The sequence below is a fragment of the Ictidomys tridecemlineatus genome, chromosome 4 (genome assembly GCF_052094955.1).
Source record: "Ictidomys tridecemlineatus isolate mIctTri1 chromosome 4, mIctTri1.hap1, whole genome shotgun sequence".
NCBI lineage: Eukaryota > Metazoa > Chordata > Mammalia > Rodentia > Sciuridae > Ictidomys > Ictidomys tridecemlineatus.
Window position 1 is genome coordinate 103,371,464 of NC_135480.1, and position 18,992 is coordinate 103,390,455.

Sequence of the window (18,992 nt, forward strand, 5' to 3'; positions counted from 1 at the left end):
CACTGGAAAATGTGATAATAAGCTGGGGGCCATCTAAGTCCCACAATATTGAGAGAGAGCATTGGGAACTAGGTGAGCTTGGACACCTGCTTAACCCAGATAGATGCCCATTTTGCTCTGTCCCTGCCCGGTCTTACCGATGAGTAACATGAGTTCAGGGAGGTGAAGAGCCTGTCCCATACCGCACTGCTGGGAAGCGCTTGAAAGGAAGGATTCCAACACCAGATTCTTTCCAGCACACCCGCAAGGCTTCTCCAAACACTCCAGGTTCCTCGCAGGCTTACTCTTTGGGAGCCTATCCAGACAGAAGCTCAGGCCGGGCTGGATACCCCAGCAGGGTTCCTAAAAAGGGCGCGCTGGACCGCTGCGGGTGTGGTGGGGAGGGGCCGCCAGGCCGGGTCCCGGCAGACAGGTGTTCTGCGGAGTCGGACCGGCCCCGGCAGCACCCGGACCCCCTCGCCAGGCCCCCAGCTCCCCCGTATGCAAATGCTGCTTTGCATAGGCCCAAGGCCAGGCGCGGGGGCCCTGCCAGGGGGCGTGGCCAGCGGCCCCCGCCCCGCGCCGCGTGCTCACCTGGGGAGTGTGGCAATCCTGGCCGCGCCGAGTGCTGGCCGGGCCGGAGCAGCGGAGCGCGCGACGGCTGTGGCGACGGCTCCGGCAGCGGCTCCCGCGGCAGCAGCGACCGGGGGCGGGAGAAAGGAGACCCTGGCTTCCCAGGGAGCCCGGCTGGGGCAGACGCGAGGGGCCTGGGGAGGCACTGGCTTTGGCCCCGCCTGGGGCAGGATGGTGAATCTGGAGTCCGCGCACCCAGGTGAGGGGCGGAGGGAGTTCTGACAGGTGTCACTGCGCGCGGAAAGGGGTGAAGGAGAGGGACACTAGGGGGCGACGGGGGCGGGAGGGGGACTTATTCCCCAGCGGCCAGGAGAGGGCAGTGTGGATAGCGGGTCGTCTTGGGGCGGGAGTGGGTTACTGTCTGGGGAACTAAAGGGAATAAGTCTAGGATAAGGAACCTTGGAAAAGAAAGAGGGTGAGGGCGTGGGGCACTCCTGAAGACCCAGACCTGGGGAGCCGGCATTGCAAGGGACTTGGGTGTGCTGAATTGCTGTAGTCCCATGATGTGGCAGGAGATGGGTGGTTCGCTCCCTCAGCCAGGGGTGTGGACCTGGGAGTGTATAAGTGAAGAAAATACGTGTATCCACATGCTACACATTTGGTGTCCTGGCACCTATGTGAAATGGAGGCAAAGTGGGCATTTGTTGGGGGAGGCTTAGAAGAAGTGGGTGGGGTGGGGCAATTATAGAGGCACACCTGGGGGCAGGTGCCATACTGCACGTGTATTGATTAGGGCTTGTGCAAACATGTATCTGTGTGTGTCTCGGAGGAATATTTACCTGTCCCCATGTGTCTTGGAAGACGTGGTGGAGCAGACCCTGGAAGTGGAATGTTGTGGGGACTGAAAATACTTGCACATGCATTCCAGGTGTGTCTGCATGTGTGGGAGGTGTGCCCACTCACATGCTCTGCAGGTCTTTGCTGTGCTCTAGGCTAGGTGCATGATGGGCCTGTGTGCCAGAGGGGGTGGTGACATTTACATCCTCTGGGTCCCATGTCCCATGACCTCCTTTCCTGAGGCTGGGCATGCAGGACATGGAAAACCATTGCCAGGAGTCCATTTTCCCTGAATGAATGAACATGGGCATAGAGTGAACCATGATCCCTCCATTTACCCTGCTGATCCCTCCTTCTGCAGCTATGCTGGGACAGTGGGTTGGGCTTGGGGGTAAGGGTGAGGGTGAGGGTGAGGGTGAGCAAATAACAAAGTCAAGAAAACTATCTGACTTGCCAGGTGCTGTGGTGCATACCTGTAATCTCAGTGACTATGGAGAGTGTGGCAGGAGGATCACCAGTTTGAGGCCCACCTTGGCAACTTAGTGAGACCCTATCTCAAAATAAAATACAATAAAAAGAAAAGACGGTGGATGTAGCTCAGTGGTAAAGTGCCCATGGGTTCTGTCCCCAGTACTGGAGGTGGGGAGTAGGGGTTGGGGGAGAAATCTGTACTTGGCTTGGTCACTTCAAGCCCAGCACCTTGTCTCAAAGTGGCCAGGACCAAGTGATCTTTATTTAGAATTCCACGGTTGCTAAGGGTTTCGTTTTTTGCTTGCACTCCTTTCTCTAAGAACAGGGAGGAGGAGGAGGCAACTCCTGACCCACCCTAAGGAAAAGAGCAGGCTGAAGGCCCTTCCTGGGTCCTACCAATCCTAAAAACAAGTGGCAGTGGATACTCAGGGGAGCTGGGGAGCTCACTTCCTCAAGCACTGTTTCCCAGCAGGCCTGAGTGAAAGGCTGGCTGGCAGAGAGGTGTTGATATTCAGTGGCTCCCCAGGACGTGCCAGGAAGGCCTAGGTGAGACTGAAGGAACCATCCAGCTGGGTGTCATCCAGTATCTGAGGAAAGTCTGTTTCTAGACCCTGTGGTTTTGACATCGGGGGTGGGGGTGCCTGGAGCAGATCCCCTAGACCCCTGTTTTTCCTTCTTCTGCTTCCTGCTGAGAAGGCCAGGGTTCAAATAGGAACAAGACTCCTACAAAGGTGGGCCCCTGGAGAGGGTGGGGAGTTCTTCAGGACCAAGATCAGAGACTTCCTGGGGGTTTTCCACCTCCTCATCTACTGGAAGCTCCTGCTCTGGGGAAATGGGAGGAGGTGGGACAGCTGGGACCTGGTAGGGAAGCAGCCTAGGGGCTAAGAATGTCTAGTGGATGGTGGGAGAGGAAGTGAGGTGGAAGAGAGACCCAAGCCCCGATGGCTTCCCCTGGAGCCAGCTCTGGGCTGATGCTTCCCAGACAACAGCTTCACCCCCTTCTCCTGATGGCCAGGAGGATGCCAGGCACAAAGATGTCCTCCACCTTGGGGCAGGTTCATCTCTCTATGGTCACTCAGTCCATCTCCCCTCAGGGCTGTTGGGCCACCCTCACCCTCACCCTCACCCTTACCCCCAACAGTCTTGGCTCTTCTGAGCTATCTGGTTTCCCTTCAGGGCACCTCCAATGGGTCCCTCAATTTGAAACTTTCTGTGCAGTTTTTGATTGGGTTTTCTTGGTGGATTTTTCAGTTCAAGGTTATCTTTGTAGGGCCTTTCTGAATGGGCCCTGCTGTGCATGTGGGGGTCCCTCTTCCCTCTATGTATTGTCATATTATGGGCCCCTCTCTAAGGTTCTTTAGGATTCTCTTTGTAGAAAGTTGGTCTCTCTCCAGTACCATGTTTTTCTGACCATAATGATCCAGTATCTTGGTGATCCTTGATAAAAAGGACTTCCCCTGTGAATTGCTAGTCCTGGGGCCTGGGAACTCCTCCTTGGTTGATTTACTAGGGCATTTTAGATGGGGGAAGGAAGCAGAATAAGAGCACACAGGCGAGGACATAGCCTGCCCCCTGGTCGGTTCACACAGCTCCACTAGCTCTGCAGCCCCTGAGTCAGTGCCGTCTTCTTTCTCTGATAACCTGTGTGCAAGCCATGACTTAGGTTTGCTTGGAGCTTTAGCACTTTGTACTTTACAAAGTATCTCTCATATAGGAACACTAAGACCTGAGTAGGCAAGAGGCCACCAGACACAGGGGCTCCCAGCCAGGAGGGGCACCCCACTCTTAGGCCAAAAACAGGCTGTGAGACCAGCCAGTCAGCTATGGAGGGAAGGACAGGGAGAAATGGTGCGAATCCAGCAGAGGGGGAATACCTGGCTAGCTCCAGGGTGTGTGTCTGTTTCTGCGCTTCTGTCTGTGAGCTCTTCACCATCAGGGTTGGGAAAGAGGGGTTGAGCATCTCAAAGTCAGTTAGAACTCAGGAATGACATGTGGGTCATATGGCCTGATTATGGGAGGGAAAAGAAGAGAGACGGAATCTCCTCCAGGGGAGAGTTGGGGCTTTGGCTAGCTCAGAAATGGGACTGGCAGGTTCCTTAAAATTTCCCTGGTAGAAGTACTCCCAACAGCTTATGAGGGAGGATCCAGGTAGAAGATTCAGTCCTTTCCAATGACATGAAAATGGCTTCCAAGTGAGACATGTTGGGCTTCTGCTTTCCTAGAGTAACCTTGTCCCAGGAGGTTTTCTGGGCACTGTGGTCACTCAGCCTGTTAACAGCCAGCAACCTGGGGGAAGAATGCCTCTGGGGCTTCCCTTCCCATTCACAGATTTTAAGGAGGGGCTTCTCCTTCAAGGCCACAGCTCAGGGAGGTCTAGGGCAGCTTTAGGGCATGATGGTGCTGGCTAAGGCAGATGAGGGTCTGGGCTCTTACACAGCACAGCTGAGCCTCCCCAGGGAAGGGAGTGATGATGGCAAGGAGCCTACTCAGTAGGGCTGAGATAAGAACACAGAGAATCCTGGCCCCACCCCACACCTCTCTCACTGCCTCCTGGCAAGTGCTGTTCAACAGGTGAAGGGTTAAGCGTCCCAGCGAGTTTCGGTGTTGGCCCATTTTTAGGCTGAGACCCAAGCGCTTGTCCCACCCATCAGCCTCAGCCTCCTACCCAACAAGAACAGGTTCTGGGTATCTTAGCATCCTATGGGACTGAAGGAGAGGTTTGACAGGTCATCTTGCCTTGTCCCTCCAAGCAGACTCAAATCCCTGTCCAAGCCTAAAGCACTATGATGTTGCAGAGCCCTGGCAGAGTGGAGGGTCTTCTGATGCCCTCAAAACTGACCTTTAGACATAAAAACTAAAGTTCAAGCTAACTTAAAAGATGAATGAGAAAGGCTCTGGGTATACTTAAAAGTGATGTAGGGAATGGGTGTTGGAAGAATTTGGGTTACAAGTGTAATATTCTGGCTTAGCTCAAAGAGTTTCCTTTTAAAGGCAGGAGTTTGAAATAAGTCGATTCAGAGACTCTGATCATCACCCCGGCTTCCCTGCCTCTCAACCTTTCCCTGTCCCCTTGAACACTTCTCCTATGAAGGCAGAATTTGGAGGATATTAATGATCCTTAGGTCAAGAACAAGTTACAAAGTTGCCAAGACAGAAAACCAAAGCTGTTTCTGATAATGGGAAGGAGGTTGAGAGAGGGGCAGGACAAGGAGGCCAGAGAGGAAGGGCTAAGTCAGTGTCTGTTGGATTAGTGTTTTTATTAGGTGCTTACTTTGTTTTTATTCATTATTTCATTTAATTCTCACAATAACCCTGGGAGGTATTTTTCATTATCCCCCTTTTTTATTTAGATGAGAAAATTGTCATTCACATATGTATCTAGAGTCCCCCAGCTAATGAGTGATGGGCCAGGGATTAAACCCAGATTTGTCTGACGCCCAGATTCCTGCTCTGACTCCCAGCTCTACTGAAGCAGGTTAAAACCAGCAAAGGGAGAGAACTTCCACCCTGTGCCTTCCAGGCAGTCTCTGATTGTGGGGTTTTCTCAACCCTGTTGAAGAATCCCCGCAGTGCAGTATGAGCTCAGGTCTATGTTGGGCAATGCCCATGTTCCAGGGATCACCAGCACTGCAGAGGTGGGGGAAAAAGTGAAGCCCACTTCTCCGTTGGAGCAGGAGCGAGCAACCACAGAGGCCCTTTGCAAATATGTTCAGATGGCTCACACTGATCATTCTGCATGCTCATGCATGGCAGACAGTACAGCTTGAAATCGAAGCAGGAAGGACTGAAGTCAGGCTCAAGAAATGTCCAGGTGCAATGCCCAGGAGGTCAAATGGTTGCAGGGTCTCCACTAAGTGCATCCCCAGTGTCTGGGGAGGGCTTCATGGAGCACCAAGTATTTACCAAGGAGTTCTCATTCAATCGACAGGTCTCATAGAACTCCTAGGGTTGTCTTAGTCCCCCACTCCCCACTGACTCCTGGAGTGTTCTTGACTCCCCTTCTTCCCATCGTGCTTGGTACCTCAGTCACAACACCCAGCAGGTGTAAATCTCTGCCAGAGCCATACACAATCACTGCCCTTTAAAAACACAGGCTTTCTCCCCTCTTTTCCTGAGGCAGAAGTCCAGCCTTTCCCCTCATTCTGATCATCTCCAGACCTCAGACATCCAGACTGCCAACTGTCTGATTACCTGATGCAAATTAAGGCTGCCTTCTTGAGTGGGATTGGCTGGGGAGCCGACTATGCAAATTGGCTCACCAAGACTATCAGGTTTGAAAGAGTTAAAGTGCTGCCCTAGAGAAGAGGGTGAGGGTGAAAGGGGGGGTCACCCTGATTTGAATAAAATATTCTTCTGTCTTTAATAGCTTCAGTATTTGGGTGGTTTAATAAGGAGAGGAGTCCAGAGAGTTAGTTCAAAGTTGCCTCTTTCCTTGCCTCTGCTGACCCGGGAGGAGACTTAGGGGCCTCATAGGTGGTGGCAGCTGACTGTTATGGGTAAATGTTTAATTTATTAAAATGAAGCAGGGCGGGAGAGGCCAGACCAGCCAGGCTTGGGGGGCTGATAATGGGGCCCTGTGTAGGTATGTTTTCTCAGCAGGGCAGTGACATACTGCCACCCCTTTCTCACTGAGCAAGTTGAAGGAGTAGAAGAGAAGGTAAGGATCTCCAAAGAACAGGATCTTTGACATGAGTGACACAGGAGCTAGGGTTTGATCCCTAGAGGGTGAACTGATCTCTGTGTTAGGCAGAGAACTGGGGACCTAAGATGAGATGGGTAAACTTTGGTTCACAGGTACCTTCCTGGGTAGAGCAGGGCAGGGAGGAGAGAGATTTCTGGTGCTACTTTAAAGAAATAAAACAAATCTCCCAAATCCCAAAGAAAATGAAGGATGGGAATGGGAAGGGCTCCGCACCCTACCTCAATGCCCCTCCCCTTGTTACATTTTTGCCAACTGAGTCTTGGTGGTAGAAGGAAGTAGCAATGATGCAAAAGGTGAGACCCTGAAGTAGCAATGGAGAGGGGGAGGAAGACAAGGAGAGGAGGCAGGCACGGGAGGAGGGGATTTGTGCCCCTAAGCTTATGAATATTCTAATGATTGTATGTTCGGGAATCAGGAATTTGAAAGTCTGATGGTTGTTGTAATTACACATTCATCTTTGCTGTTTAGTTAAAGCCACATATGTCATAGCAAGAAAAATTGTGACCTGTTATTAAGATCAGTTGTGTTTTCTCTGCAGATATCAAGATGAGTGGGGATGTAGCAGATTCCACTGACGCCCGAGGTGCTCTCAGCCATGTGGAGCCAGGTAAGGGGCTTCTCTTCTGGGGATGGAACAGGCAAGCAGGGTATGGGAGGAAGTTGTTGGAAAATGTCCAGCAGGGTAATGTCTGTTCTTGCTTGGTCTTTCATCCAGTCTTAGGAAGCAAGGGGATTCTCTGTGATCTGAAATGGGACCCTGGAGCTTTGGAATAACAGATACTGGTCTCACTGGAACAAACCTCTGTAATGAAGTCAGGAAAGAGCCAGATTCTTAAGAAAACAAAACCAAATCAAAAAAGTTAGGAGGGCAATTCCTTTTTCAGTGTTGGGAATGGGTGTCAGGGGCCTTGCACATGCTAGGCAAGTGCTGTACCACTAAGCTAGACCCTCAGACCTGTGATTCATTTTGAGATGCCAGTCCAACATGGTTAGAAGCAGCAGGCTGTGTTTCCAGTTGCCACTGACTAACTTAAGGTAGAGACTTCTTTTGGTAGATGGAACCAGGGTCTTTTAGCCCCATATTTTTCAATAGTCCTTATTTATGCATTTGTATTTTATGTATTGGTACTGGAGATTGAACCCAGGAGTGCTTTACCACTGAGCTACATCACCAGCCCTTTAATATTTATTTATTTATTAATCTATTTATTTAGAGACAGGGTCTTCCTAAATTGCCCAGCCTGACCCTGAACTTGTGATCTTCCTGCCTCAGCCTCCTAAATTGCTGGGATTACAGGCATGCACCATCACACCCAGCTTAACAGTCCTTAAGAAACTAATCAAAGAAGCCCATGCACAAATGTTCCCTTCCAAATAAAGTGTGTGTGGATGGTAAATAGGCTCAGAGAGGAGGACTTGATACCTAGAGATAATTTTACTTTATGTAGAAAAGAAAGAAGACAGAAAAGATTGAGAAGAAAGTTTCACAGCTCTCTTCCTTTTCCCTCCATGACCCAAGCTTTGGTTTGAAAACTCTATGTAATTAAAGAGAATTTACAGAAAGATAAGTAGAAATTGTAACTCTACCAAATAATTTTAACAGCATCCCAACAAGACCTCAATTAGCCTTTCATCTGGATCATTAGAGACATAGAAATTAGAAGAGAATCAATGTCCCCTAAAGCTAAAGTCTTTTTCAAGTCTTCTGAAATACTCTAGTTCCATTCTTGAAGCTGAAAGATCTGGGATCAGAGACAAGATAGTTGGGAAGCCTTGGAGGTTCATCTGCAAGATGCATTTTCCATAAGCTTTTGTGTTCTCCAAATTATTATTGAAATAGTGTCTACTTGCATGCAGTACACATATAACTACAGGTAGCTACAATCTGGGGTATGTACTGAGGATTGGGGATTAAACCCAGGGGAAGTTTATCACTGATCTACATCCCCAGTTCTTTTTACTTTTTATTCTGAGATAGATCTCTCTGAGTTGCTGAGGGTCTCACTAAGTTGCCCAGGCTGACCTCGAACTTGCAATCCTCCTGCCTCGGTCTCCCAAATAGTTGGGAATGCAGGCATGAGCTAGCCTGCCTGGTTCCAGTCTTTCTATTTGCTTTGTATGGAAGAACAGCTGGACTGAGGATAGTGGCACCCATTTTTCAATGACTTTATTAGCTGGATATGGTTTACTAAGATCTGTGGTGGAGAGTACCTGTTCTTCCCAGTTGAGAAGAAATTTTCTTTTAATCTCAAGAATCTGAGATCAGTTCAGCTGGAGAGTGATGGGCATAGTGCCCACACTGACACTCTTCCCTTGGAGAAAAATCAGCCCAGGAGCCACGATCCTGAGGAATTTGGGTTGCTCTTTCCTGGAAGCAGGCTGGCCAGAGCCAACTCTTTTCACCTGGGCCCTATTACCTGGGACACGTCTAAGCAAGTGTCCATGTGGGTAAAGACCATACTTAACACTGGCACAGGGGCTTTGCCATCAATTACCCTGAGCAAGTCAGGGGACTGTACTAAGAGTAAGAACGAGTTGCACAGAACCCTGGAAGGTGAGCCAGAAAAGGGGTGGGGATCCAATCCTGGGAGGAGCTTAGGAAGGTTGATGTGTTACAGACCATCTGAACAAATTCTGACTTCCTGAGACAGTGGGAGTTATGCACAAAGTAGTTAAGGAAGAAGGAATCCAGACATTAGGTTAGGACCCACAGAATCTGAATATCATCAAGGGATACTGCCAAGGTATCATGTGACTTCAGACCAGCCACTGTGCCCTCTTAGGAGGCAGGAACTGATGAGCTTTGAAAAGTATGGATTTAGAATCAAACAGACCTTGGAGAAATGAGCATCTCTGCTGCTTACTGGCTATGTGACCTAATCATTTATCCTTTTCTCTTCTGTAAAGAGGGAAGATAAATGCTTGTCTTAGAAAGTGGGCTGAGAGTTACTCGAGATGATATCTAAAGCCCTTAGCATAGGCTTGGTGCAGGACAGCTGTGATCATTATTGCTTCTAATGGCCTCATTAAGAGGCTGCGATTTTATAATATACAGAATGGGCATCACTGCCAAGTGCTCTTGGAACACAAGTGGCTGGGGTGCCCTGTTCCCCTTCACTCAACAGTAAGTGGATCCTCCTCATGGATTGGTTTTGTTCACTCATCCTTTCTGTGTGGTTCCTTCTCAACTGAAAAGAAATAGCGATGTCTGCAACTTTTGTGTGGGCCACAGCTTTACGCCCCTCCACATTTTCCTTCAGGGCTCAGCTCCTAGCTAGTAGCATCAATGCCTAGGTGATTCTCAAATTACTGTATGTTTTTAAGGGCAAGAAAAAAGAAGTAGCTAATTACAGTAACCAAACTTCCTGGAAAGTCACTCTGACTCATTTTTTTTTTTTTTAACAGAGGAAAGCTTATTATGAGTTACAATGGTTACCAACTTGGTTTAATGGCTTCCTTTGAAATTTTAAAAGACACATTCGCCTTCCCAGCAGTGCATGAATTAATGGGTGGTTTGTCTCTGGGTTTTAAAGGAACTATAAACAAAGATGACCTAGAAAGCCCGTGTTCCATGAGAGCACCCCAGGGTTGTGTGAAATCCCCAAGGGGCACTAGGGGTGGGAGCTAGGAAAATGAAACGAAATTCCCCATCCACATTGGCCAGGAGTGCCAAGGAGAGGGTTCTCAGGCCCAACACAGACCTCCCAGTTGGTGGGGACCTGGCAAGACAGTTCATCCTCCTTTCTCCTCCAACACAGAAGAGAAGAAATTGTCTAAGAACTTAGGCAACACTAGGGACCAGGCAGAGGTTCCAGAACCTTTGTCCTCACCACACTCCCCACACACACATACAGAAGAGAGAGGTTCTTTCTACGTTGCTCCACTATTAACTTTTCTGTCCTTCCTAATATCTGCCCACCTGTTACTACTTCTCCTTCACTTTTGGAGCTGACAATATTTATCTGTTCTCAATTAAAGGCTTGAAAAGAATATAGCCTTACTCACATTTCAAAATCCCCCAGGCTGAAACTGTCAGTCCCCAAGCATGGATCCAGCTCACCCTGTGACTTTTTAATCCCACTTCTCACATCTAGTCTCAAACACAAGAGAAAACATGAAGAACTCAGGAGCAAGGGGAAAAAAAAACCAGTGACATTTGCAGAGCCTGCTTCCCAGACTGGGCCCATGTGGGCAATCTTATGTGCATCATCTCATTTAATTCTCACAATAAGCCTAGGAGACAGAGGCATTATTGTCTCCTTTTTCACTGATGAGGAAATGGTGGCCAAGTGTGAGAAACTAACTTGCCTGGGGTTGCACAGCTTATAACCAGGAACCTAATTCAGGCCTTTGTGATTCTGCCAGGTTCTTCTCTATAAAGGAGGGGTTTGGACTCAATGTCTCTAAGGGCTGAATTGTAAAAGCTGCGTGTATGGCTCTGCTCCTCAGAACTTTCTCCCATCCATCATGTGCACGTCTCGTGTTGGTGTGTAGTTTCCCAAGTACTGAGCTCTCCCATGGTTTCCCTCAGCCACTCCCTGTTGGTTCCCTTCTTCCCCCCCCCTTCTTTTTTTTAATGATCTCCTCCAGTGTCTCCAGCTGTTTTGCTGTGTGAGGGCTCCAATCCTCTTCTCTGACCTAACTGGCAGTTCCTTTACCATTTATGGAGCACCACTCTGGGTCAGACCCTGGGCTCAGACAGATGAGGACAAATCCCTGTCCTCAAGGAGCAGTTGGCCTAGTGCAGGGATTCAGGACTGCTTGGTCGATAGCGACAACTTGTGTCGGTGAGCGCATTCCAAAACTCATCATGCATCTGGCCTTTACAACGGCTCTGTGAGAGTAGGTGTTATTATCCCACTTTGCAGGTGAGGAAATAGAGGCTGGCAGTGAGAAAGAGGATTAGCTGATATTTCCAAGGACTCTGAACTGGAAGATGATAGAATGAAGCCTGGATCTTTCTAGTCACTTTTTTCCTAAAGGTGATGCTGGGAAGACTGGGGACCAGCACTGGGAACCAAGGACGGAGGATGTTAAAGGATCACATCTAGCCTCAAACACAAGAAGATCAGGGTGGATGCCAAAATGGTGGAGGGTGTCAGGGCTGGAGGGGACCCAGGCCACCTGTAGGTAGATTGATCTAGTCCAAGTAGCAGAAGCGGTTTGAACTAAAGCTCCCTGCTTGCTGGAGAGGAGAGGAGAAGGACTGGAGCCAGCTGCTTCCCTCTCTGAACTGTGGAGGTTGAAGATCTAGCCCAGGAGAGAACATTTTCCTTCTCTTCTCCCTCCTGGTCTCCCCACCCCGCATCAGGGTCCTAGCCCCTCACCCCTCTGCAGGCTCAGTTGTCATTTGACAGAGGGAGTGCAGTGGGGTCCCAAATCCAGGTGGCCAAGGAGCCAGTGCCCTGGTACCCTTGTCCTGCTGGGTAAAGAAGAGCTCCAAGAGGGGAGCCCAGGAGAAGAAAGGGGACACTAAAGGTGAGGAAGGGCCCTGGACTTTGTCATTCAGCCCTACCTGTTGCCCTTCCTTCCTGACCTCAGTTCTCCTGAGGTAGAATGACAACCATGAGTCCCCAGTGCAGAAGGGATACCAAGGAGAGTCAGCAGTGTGGGGACCCTTTTGCAGAAAGTCTTATCGCCTGACCCTTGGAACTTCCAGTGTGGTTTTAAGCAGGAGGGATGTGGTTTTACAGGGACGCACCATGGGGGCACAGAAAATTAGCAGGTCTCTCCTAAGGTTCCAGAGAAAGAGTGGGTGACTGAAGACTGAACAGCACTCACAGTCAAGGGTCAGCTCATTCCTGGGTCTCAGGGTCTCTACTCTCCTGAGTTCCCAAGAAAATAAACTGAGGATTGCAACCAAGAGGTGAAGTTCTGGGTAGGACCAGGCAGATGACTCTAAGGTGAGTGTGGTTTTCATCCAGATGTTAATAAAACTCGGAACCCAGGGCCAGGCAAGCGCTTTACCTTTAGACACATCCCCAGCCCTAAAACTAGTCTTTCAATGGCAGAGAGGGCAGAAGATATCAAGGAAGCACTTGAGGGACTGGTGAGACTCAGGAGAAGGCCTAGTGAAGTCTCCTATTGACAGTGTTTCTAAATGAGGCTCGTGTGTGAGCGCCTGCAGGCACGTGCACTTGTGCGCCTTCCCTTTTTATGATGAAATGACAGACTGGGTATGAGAGCACTTTGAAAAGGGTACACCACCATATAAAGACAATCCATTATTACATCAATAATTATCGGAACCTAGGTGTGGTAGCACACACCTGTAATCCCAGCAGCTCCGGAGGCTGAGACAAGAGGATCGAAAGTTCAAGGCCAACCTCAGCAAATTAGTGAGGCCCTAAGCAACTTAGCAAGACCCTGTCTCAAAATAAAAAGGGCTGAGGGATGTAGCTCAGTGGTTAAGTGCCCCTGGGTTCAATCCCCAGCAATGCCCCCGCCCCCACCAAAACAAATAATTATCTGAAAAATTCAGGGGACAAAAGTGAAGCTCTGTCAATGAGTGCCCAAGACTTGAGTTTCCTCATAGTAATTGGGGGATAAAGTAAATAGATGGGAATAAAATGAAAATATGGGCAAGGTGGTTGCCTGCGCCATCCCTCTCTTCTCTGGAAGAGCAGAATGAAGCCACAGCCTCCAGATCTTGATGGGAATTAATAATGGATTCCTGGGGATATAAAGATTCTGGAAGGACAACTTGTCCATCCTTGGAAAATGAGAGAACCTTCTCTTCTAGAGATTTCTTTTTCTCACCTTTCATCCCTTAAAAAAAGCCAAGCCTCCACAATTTCTCTTGGCTACTTTCTACCTCCTGCCCCAGTACTAGGGATTTTCCAGGGTCTCACATATGCTAGGCAACTGTGTCCCCCAACCCTTTTTTAAAGTTTTATTTTGAGACAAGGTCTCACTAAATTGCCCCAACTGACCTTGAACTTGAGATCCTCCTGTCTCAGCCTCCCAAGGAGCTGGAATTGCAGATGTGCACCATCATGCTCAGCCAAGGCTACCTATTCTTATATGATACAATCCTTAGTGCCTGGAAGTTCTTTCTTATCTCTCACCTAAGATCCCCATGCTGCAACATACACACATTGTCTTTTGTTTTGGCCTACTAAAACCAGAGTGGCTTGCATCCTGCCTTGCTTCCAATTTCTGTGACAGGGAAATTAAAAGGTAGTGATTCATCCACTTCAGACTGTAGCTCCGTATGTTGGAGATCTCAAGAGAGTGGCCCATGGTGCCAGGAAGTGCCCAGCTCTAAGACACAGAGAACCTTAGCAAGTAAAATGGTCACAATGGCAGCTCACACCTGTGTCATGACTTCCAACCACAGGAACTTTGTCATCCATGGATGCCCACCCCAACCCACAGGGTAGACAGGACAGGATCTTACTGCTCAGATAAGCCATGAGTGGCTGGGCGGTCCTCCCCAGTGCCATTCTGTCTTCTCCTTGGAGGTCTTTTTAAGGAAATACCCCCCTGCGACCCCAGCTGCCACCTCTGCAGCCCCCAGAAGAACATGGACTCCCTTTTCTTTCCAACTTAAGAGGGTACATAGGTGAGGGAGATGATGGGCCATCATCCATGGGCCTTCTTTTACCATTGGGGTCCCCTCGGGCCCTCAGTGGTCACTCCTACTTAAGTCTCTGTGGAGGACAGTTGTTTTCACTTCCAGTCTGTTGGAGACCAGCACCCAGCCCCATGGTGCGTGATTAGTGTGAAGCTCATTACCCGCCAAGCACTTTCAACAGCACCCAAACTGGTGTGTATCGAGTTCAACGGGGAGACCCTATAATCGCCTGCTTGCGTGTGATTAGGTCTCTACATTCTTACTCTGTTTGCATGTGTCTGACTCGGGACCTTAACAAACAGCCTGCAGACCAGCCTTGGTGGTTAGGCCACCTTAGAGGACTTACATGCGTTCATATAAGTCTGTCCCTTCCCTTGACATCTCATGAGCAATGGCTACATCTGACCCAAGCGACCTCCTTGGCCTTTCTCCTGCTCCTGCTCTAGAGATGATTGGAGGTGATGATGGGGGCCCAGCAGGAGAGGGAGGCTCCAGTGGCTCCTTTGCTGACTTGGAGGAGTGACATCCCCACCCCCTAACACAGCACACCCGGAGGCTGGACACTGAGCACTGTCCAGAGACTCAGGCCGCTGCAGCTCCCAGGGCTTTACGCCTTCACTAAGGCCCCCAAATTGCCAGCCCGAGCTGTGAGTAAATGGGTTCACCCTCCTCCTCAAGAAACAATTAGCGCAGTGAACACCAGGTGTAGGAAAGTGCTGAGTAAGAGCACAAAGAATTTAAAGAGAGCTGAGCACCTGAATTAGGATGAGTTTTAGGGGCTTGAGAAGCAGCCCAAACCCAGGCAGCTAAAATTCGGTTACGGTTTGTCCTGCCTCACACCCAAGTGTGCGAGCACACACACAGGGATGCACAAACTCACACTCCTCAAAACTCCACCTCAAACCCAGGGGCACACCTGCAGGCTGTCTTTCTTTTCTGGTCCACGAGGTTCTCTCAAAGGCAGGCTTGGGTCCTCCAACAGGTGTGAGAGATGGGAGGTGGCGCTTCAGGCCAGCATTTGCTAGTGAGTCTCTGTGTTTAGATCCCTCCCCCGTGGGAAGTCTTGTCTAGGTTGCCCCCCATCCATCCAGGCAGTACAAGGGGGAGAAGCAGCAGAAAGGACAAGGACAGAAAGGACACCCAGTTTTCCTCCCATGTGCACTCCCCACAGCCTTTGGTTTTGGGGGACGGTGGCCAATTTAGAGTTCAGTATACTTGGAAGGGAACTTGTATGCAATCATCCCATTCCCCCTCTTATGAGTGCCAGGGCACAGCAGGGTAGGCCAGGGCAGGGCAGGCCAGGGTGTGGTCAGAGCATGACCAGAGCCCTCAACAGTGGCTGGATTTTATGTCCAGGGGCTTCGGCCACCAGCAGTTAAAGTGCCTGTGTGGGTTTTCCATGGACTGGTGAGCTCATGGTGAGCGCAGGGTCATAGTAGGATGACAGGAGGGAGACTCAGGGAGGGCAGGCCTTTGTGCCAAGCCGGGAGTTTGGGAAACAGAGCTGCAGACATCTCCCAAAAAGCACCCAAGCAGTTGTTGACTCAAACAATAATAGGTGTTCATTTGCATGGCATTTACATACAGGTTCCATGGAGCTCCTTTCATCTCCTCCAATGGACTCCAACAAAGTCCTGCCACCTTGTCTGGGGCTTTGTTGTGTTCCCCAGGCTCCAGAGCCTGCACACACACCATTAATGTGTTGTTTGGTTAGCCCAGCCTGGCAGAACCAGCAGCAGTTGGTCTTATCTGGGTGTGCCTGGTCCAGGTTTATTGGAGAGGTAGCCCAATCAGGTGGCCCAAGGGGCACCCAGTTAAGGTTGCCCCAATTACCTACAGTCAGTTCCAGCAAAACCCCCAGTAGGGGGCTTGTCCATCCCCTACCCCTGCTCAAACTGGGAAGAGGAACAAAAAAATCTAAGCCAGGGAGCCCAGAGAGGTGCAGAAAGGAAAGGAAACCGGGTGGTTGCTATGACGATGGGGTCTCTGTGCGCCATTTGCATAGGGCGCTGATTTCCATACTGCAGGGTGAATTTCCATATCCCTGCCTCAGAGCCTGTTGGGGTGGGGAGAGGGAGAGGGGAGAGGTCATTTGAAATTCAAATGAGGATGATTAAGGTTTTCTTGAGGAGGAAAGTGTGGACAAAAGGGGTTAAGCCAGCTGACAAGCGTGGGCTCTGGGCTCAAAGTTATCAAAGAGAGGTGTGCCCTTGGCTGGCTCCCCTGCCAGCCCATGCCACCGGTCCCTGGAGGCCTGCTGGTGGTGGGAGGAATCTACTCCAAGACGGGTGCTGTGACTTCTGCCTTGCAGGAGAATCCTCGAGGTCGTCCCTCTTGCACCGGGGTGCAGTTTAGACTCTCAGTGCCCTAAAGATATTTGAGCTCCAGGGTAAGGACCACTGAGTGAGTTCTAGTCCTGGGGTCAGGCCAGCCTTCCTCTGGTGACACAGACTAGTCATCTCAGGTTTTTAATTGGAGAAATGATCTCAGTACTTTCTTGTTGGACTGAGGAGGTGGGAAGACATCTAGGCTCATCTTTACCACCCACCTGCAACCTTCCCTAGGTCACTTCCCCTCTTCAGGCCTGAGTCTAGGCATCAGATGACGAGTCTGAAGTTGAGGGTCTCTGCGACCCTTCCCTTCCAGGCGTCCTTTCTACACAGCAGTTAGCATGTGCTAGACCCTTGGAAGGATGTGAATTGCTGCACCCTTAGGCTTCTCTACTGTGTTAGAAAGGACTCCTCTGCTCCTGTAGCCCACTCTGACCTTGGGTGTGGAGAGCCATTCTCAACACGTGACTGGGCAACTCCCCGTTTGGATCTGAGGCGCTCTGGCTAAACTGTGTAGGAGCTTTCCCGGCCCTCTCCTGGTGCGAGAGCCTGTCCGTGTGGGGGTGTGACTGACCACTGACCCCGGAGGGCCAATCACTGACCCTGACCTTGGAGTGCGGCCCCCCTCAACCTTCATTGGATGGAATTCTCCCCTGAATTTCTTGTTCCCCAATAAAAGGCTACTCCCTGGCGTGCTCTCTCTCTCTCTCTCTCTCCTGCTAGCCCTGAGTAATCCTTGCTGCCCTACCTGGTGGTAGGGAACCAGAGGGGGGAGCCATCTCGGACCTGGTCATAGAAAAAGGTAACTGAGTCTGTGCGTTTTATTTCGATCTCACTAGTTAACTTTTATGCCAAGAATCTCATTAATGAAACCAGTGCGCTGGTCGCATGGTGGACTTGGGGTCATTATTTAAAGGCTCACTGCTCAGTTTTTTCACCTATAAAATGGGGATATTAAGAGCACCTACCTGGCAGCTGTGAATGAGCAGGAATTTGTAAAGTACCTGGCGCTGTGCCTGCCGCCTTAGTAATGCTGTTTATTATTATTTGTCTCTGGAGAACCAAGTGTTCACAGGGTGGATGCAATGCCTCACAGCCAATTCAGGCGCCTTGGCTTGCAGTATGGACTGTCTCCTGAGCAGGTGGCCTACGAGTTCACTCCTGTTCAGCACAGTGTCATGTCCATCCATGTCCAGAACTCAAGTTGGAAGCTTGCTTTGGTGACAGACTCTACCAGAGCTAAGTGGTCACCTCACGGAATCCATCTCAAGGAGATGCATCTGTCAAATCAACCCCTGTGGGCTGTTTATGTTGATCCTAGTTCAAGTTTGTCTTCATTATTTACTTTTTTGTGCAAAACTCCACAAGTACAAACCTAGGTAAGCACTCTACTAGTAAGCTACATCCCAGCCCTTTTTTTCTTCTTCTTCTTCTTTTTTAATTGCAGGACATGGGTACTCAGGATTGAATCCAGGGTGCTCAACCACTGAGCCATACCTCCAACCCTTTTTTACGTTTTGAAACAGGATCTCTCTAAGTTATCAAGGCTAGTCTGGAACTTGCTGTCCTCCTGCCTGCCTCAGCCTCCCTAGACACTGGGATTACAGGCATGAGCCACCACACCTGGTTCTCTAGACTCCTTCTAAGACCTGGTGCCATCTCCCTAGGATGTTCCTCCCACCCAGCCCCCCCCCCCATCATGCTGTCCATTTTGGACCTCTGTGATGATGACTGCAGCATCAATAATGAGGCCAACAGGCAATCCAGGGGCAGAGCATGGGAGCTCTAGAGAGCCCCATCTATAGCTCAGATGGAGAAGAAATATAGATTCTGTTTCCTATCAAATTAGAAGAGGAGTTGCCGAGGAGTGTTTCCTTTATCATAGAATACTGTGGAAAATTACAGTGGGAATATGGAGGATACCTGGCTTCTCTTTAGCAAAAGGGTGCAGCCCAGCTCCCCTGTTGCCTGTGGCATGGCCCCAGGCAACCAGTGGAAAGAGGATGGAGAACCCACTTTGGGTTCCATCTTATGAATGTGCATGAAGAGGACAATCATGGGGACACTCAATAGGCCATGTCACAAAAGGAAGTCCTGAGGATGATCATGTGAACCCTGCTGTTCTGTTCCTCAAGCTAGAGAAGTAGAAGCTTTAAATCATGAAAACCTCCAAATCTGCAGACTGTCATAGTCTGGAGGGAAGTAGAAAGATCATCCAGTAGTGATCACATCAAACTGAGTTTGGGAAAAGGAAAGGGATTCCAAGTTCAATTAGCGATGTCTGTCCTGGGCACAGCTTGTGTGCCCACAGAAACATATGCGATTTTGTGTCTCCTAAACCAATGCTCTTCCCATGGTCCATATTTAATTTTTTTCTTTTTCTGTAGCACTAAGGGTTGAACCCAGGGCTGCTTTACCTGTGAGCTACATCCTCAGATCTTTTTATGTTTTTAATTTCGAGATAGGGTCTCGATAAATTGCCCAGGCTGGCCTCAGAACTGCTATCTTCCTGCCTCAGCTTCCC

At 49.8% G+C, this 18,992-nt stretch overlaps 1 protein-coding gene across 1 annotated transcript in view; it reads left to right on the plus strand.

Annotated features, from left to right (window-relative positions):
• Positions 1 to 579: 579 nt before the first annotated feature.
• Pou2f3 (POU class 2 homeobox 3) overlaps positions 580 to 18,992 on the plus strand; it is an 81,508-nt gene continuing 63,095 nt past the window's right edge. Inside the window, exons 1-2 of the mRNA XM_040285378.2 lie at positions 580 to 811; positions 7,101 to 7,169. Coding sequence (XP_040141312.1) covers positions 784 to 811; positions 7,101 to 7,169 — 97 coding nt within the window. The 5' untranslated portion in view covers positions 580 to 783. The remainder of the gene's footprint in view (positions 812 to 7,100; positions 7,170 to 18,992) is intronic.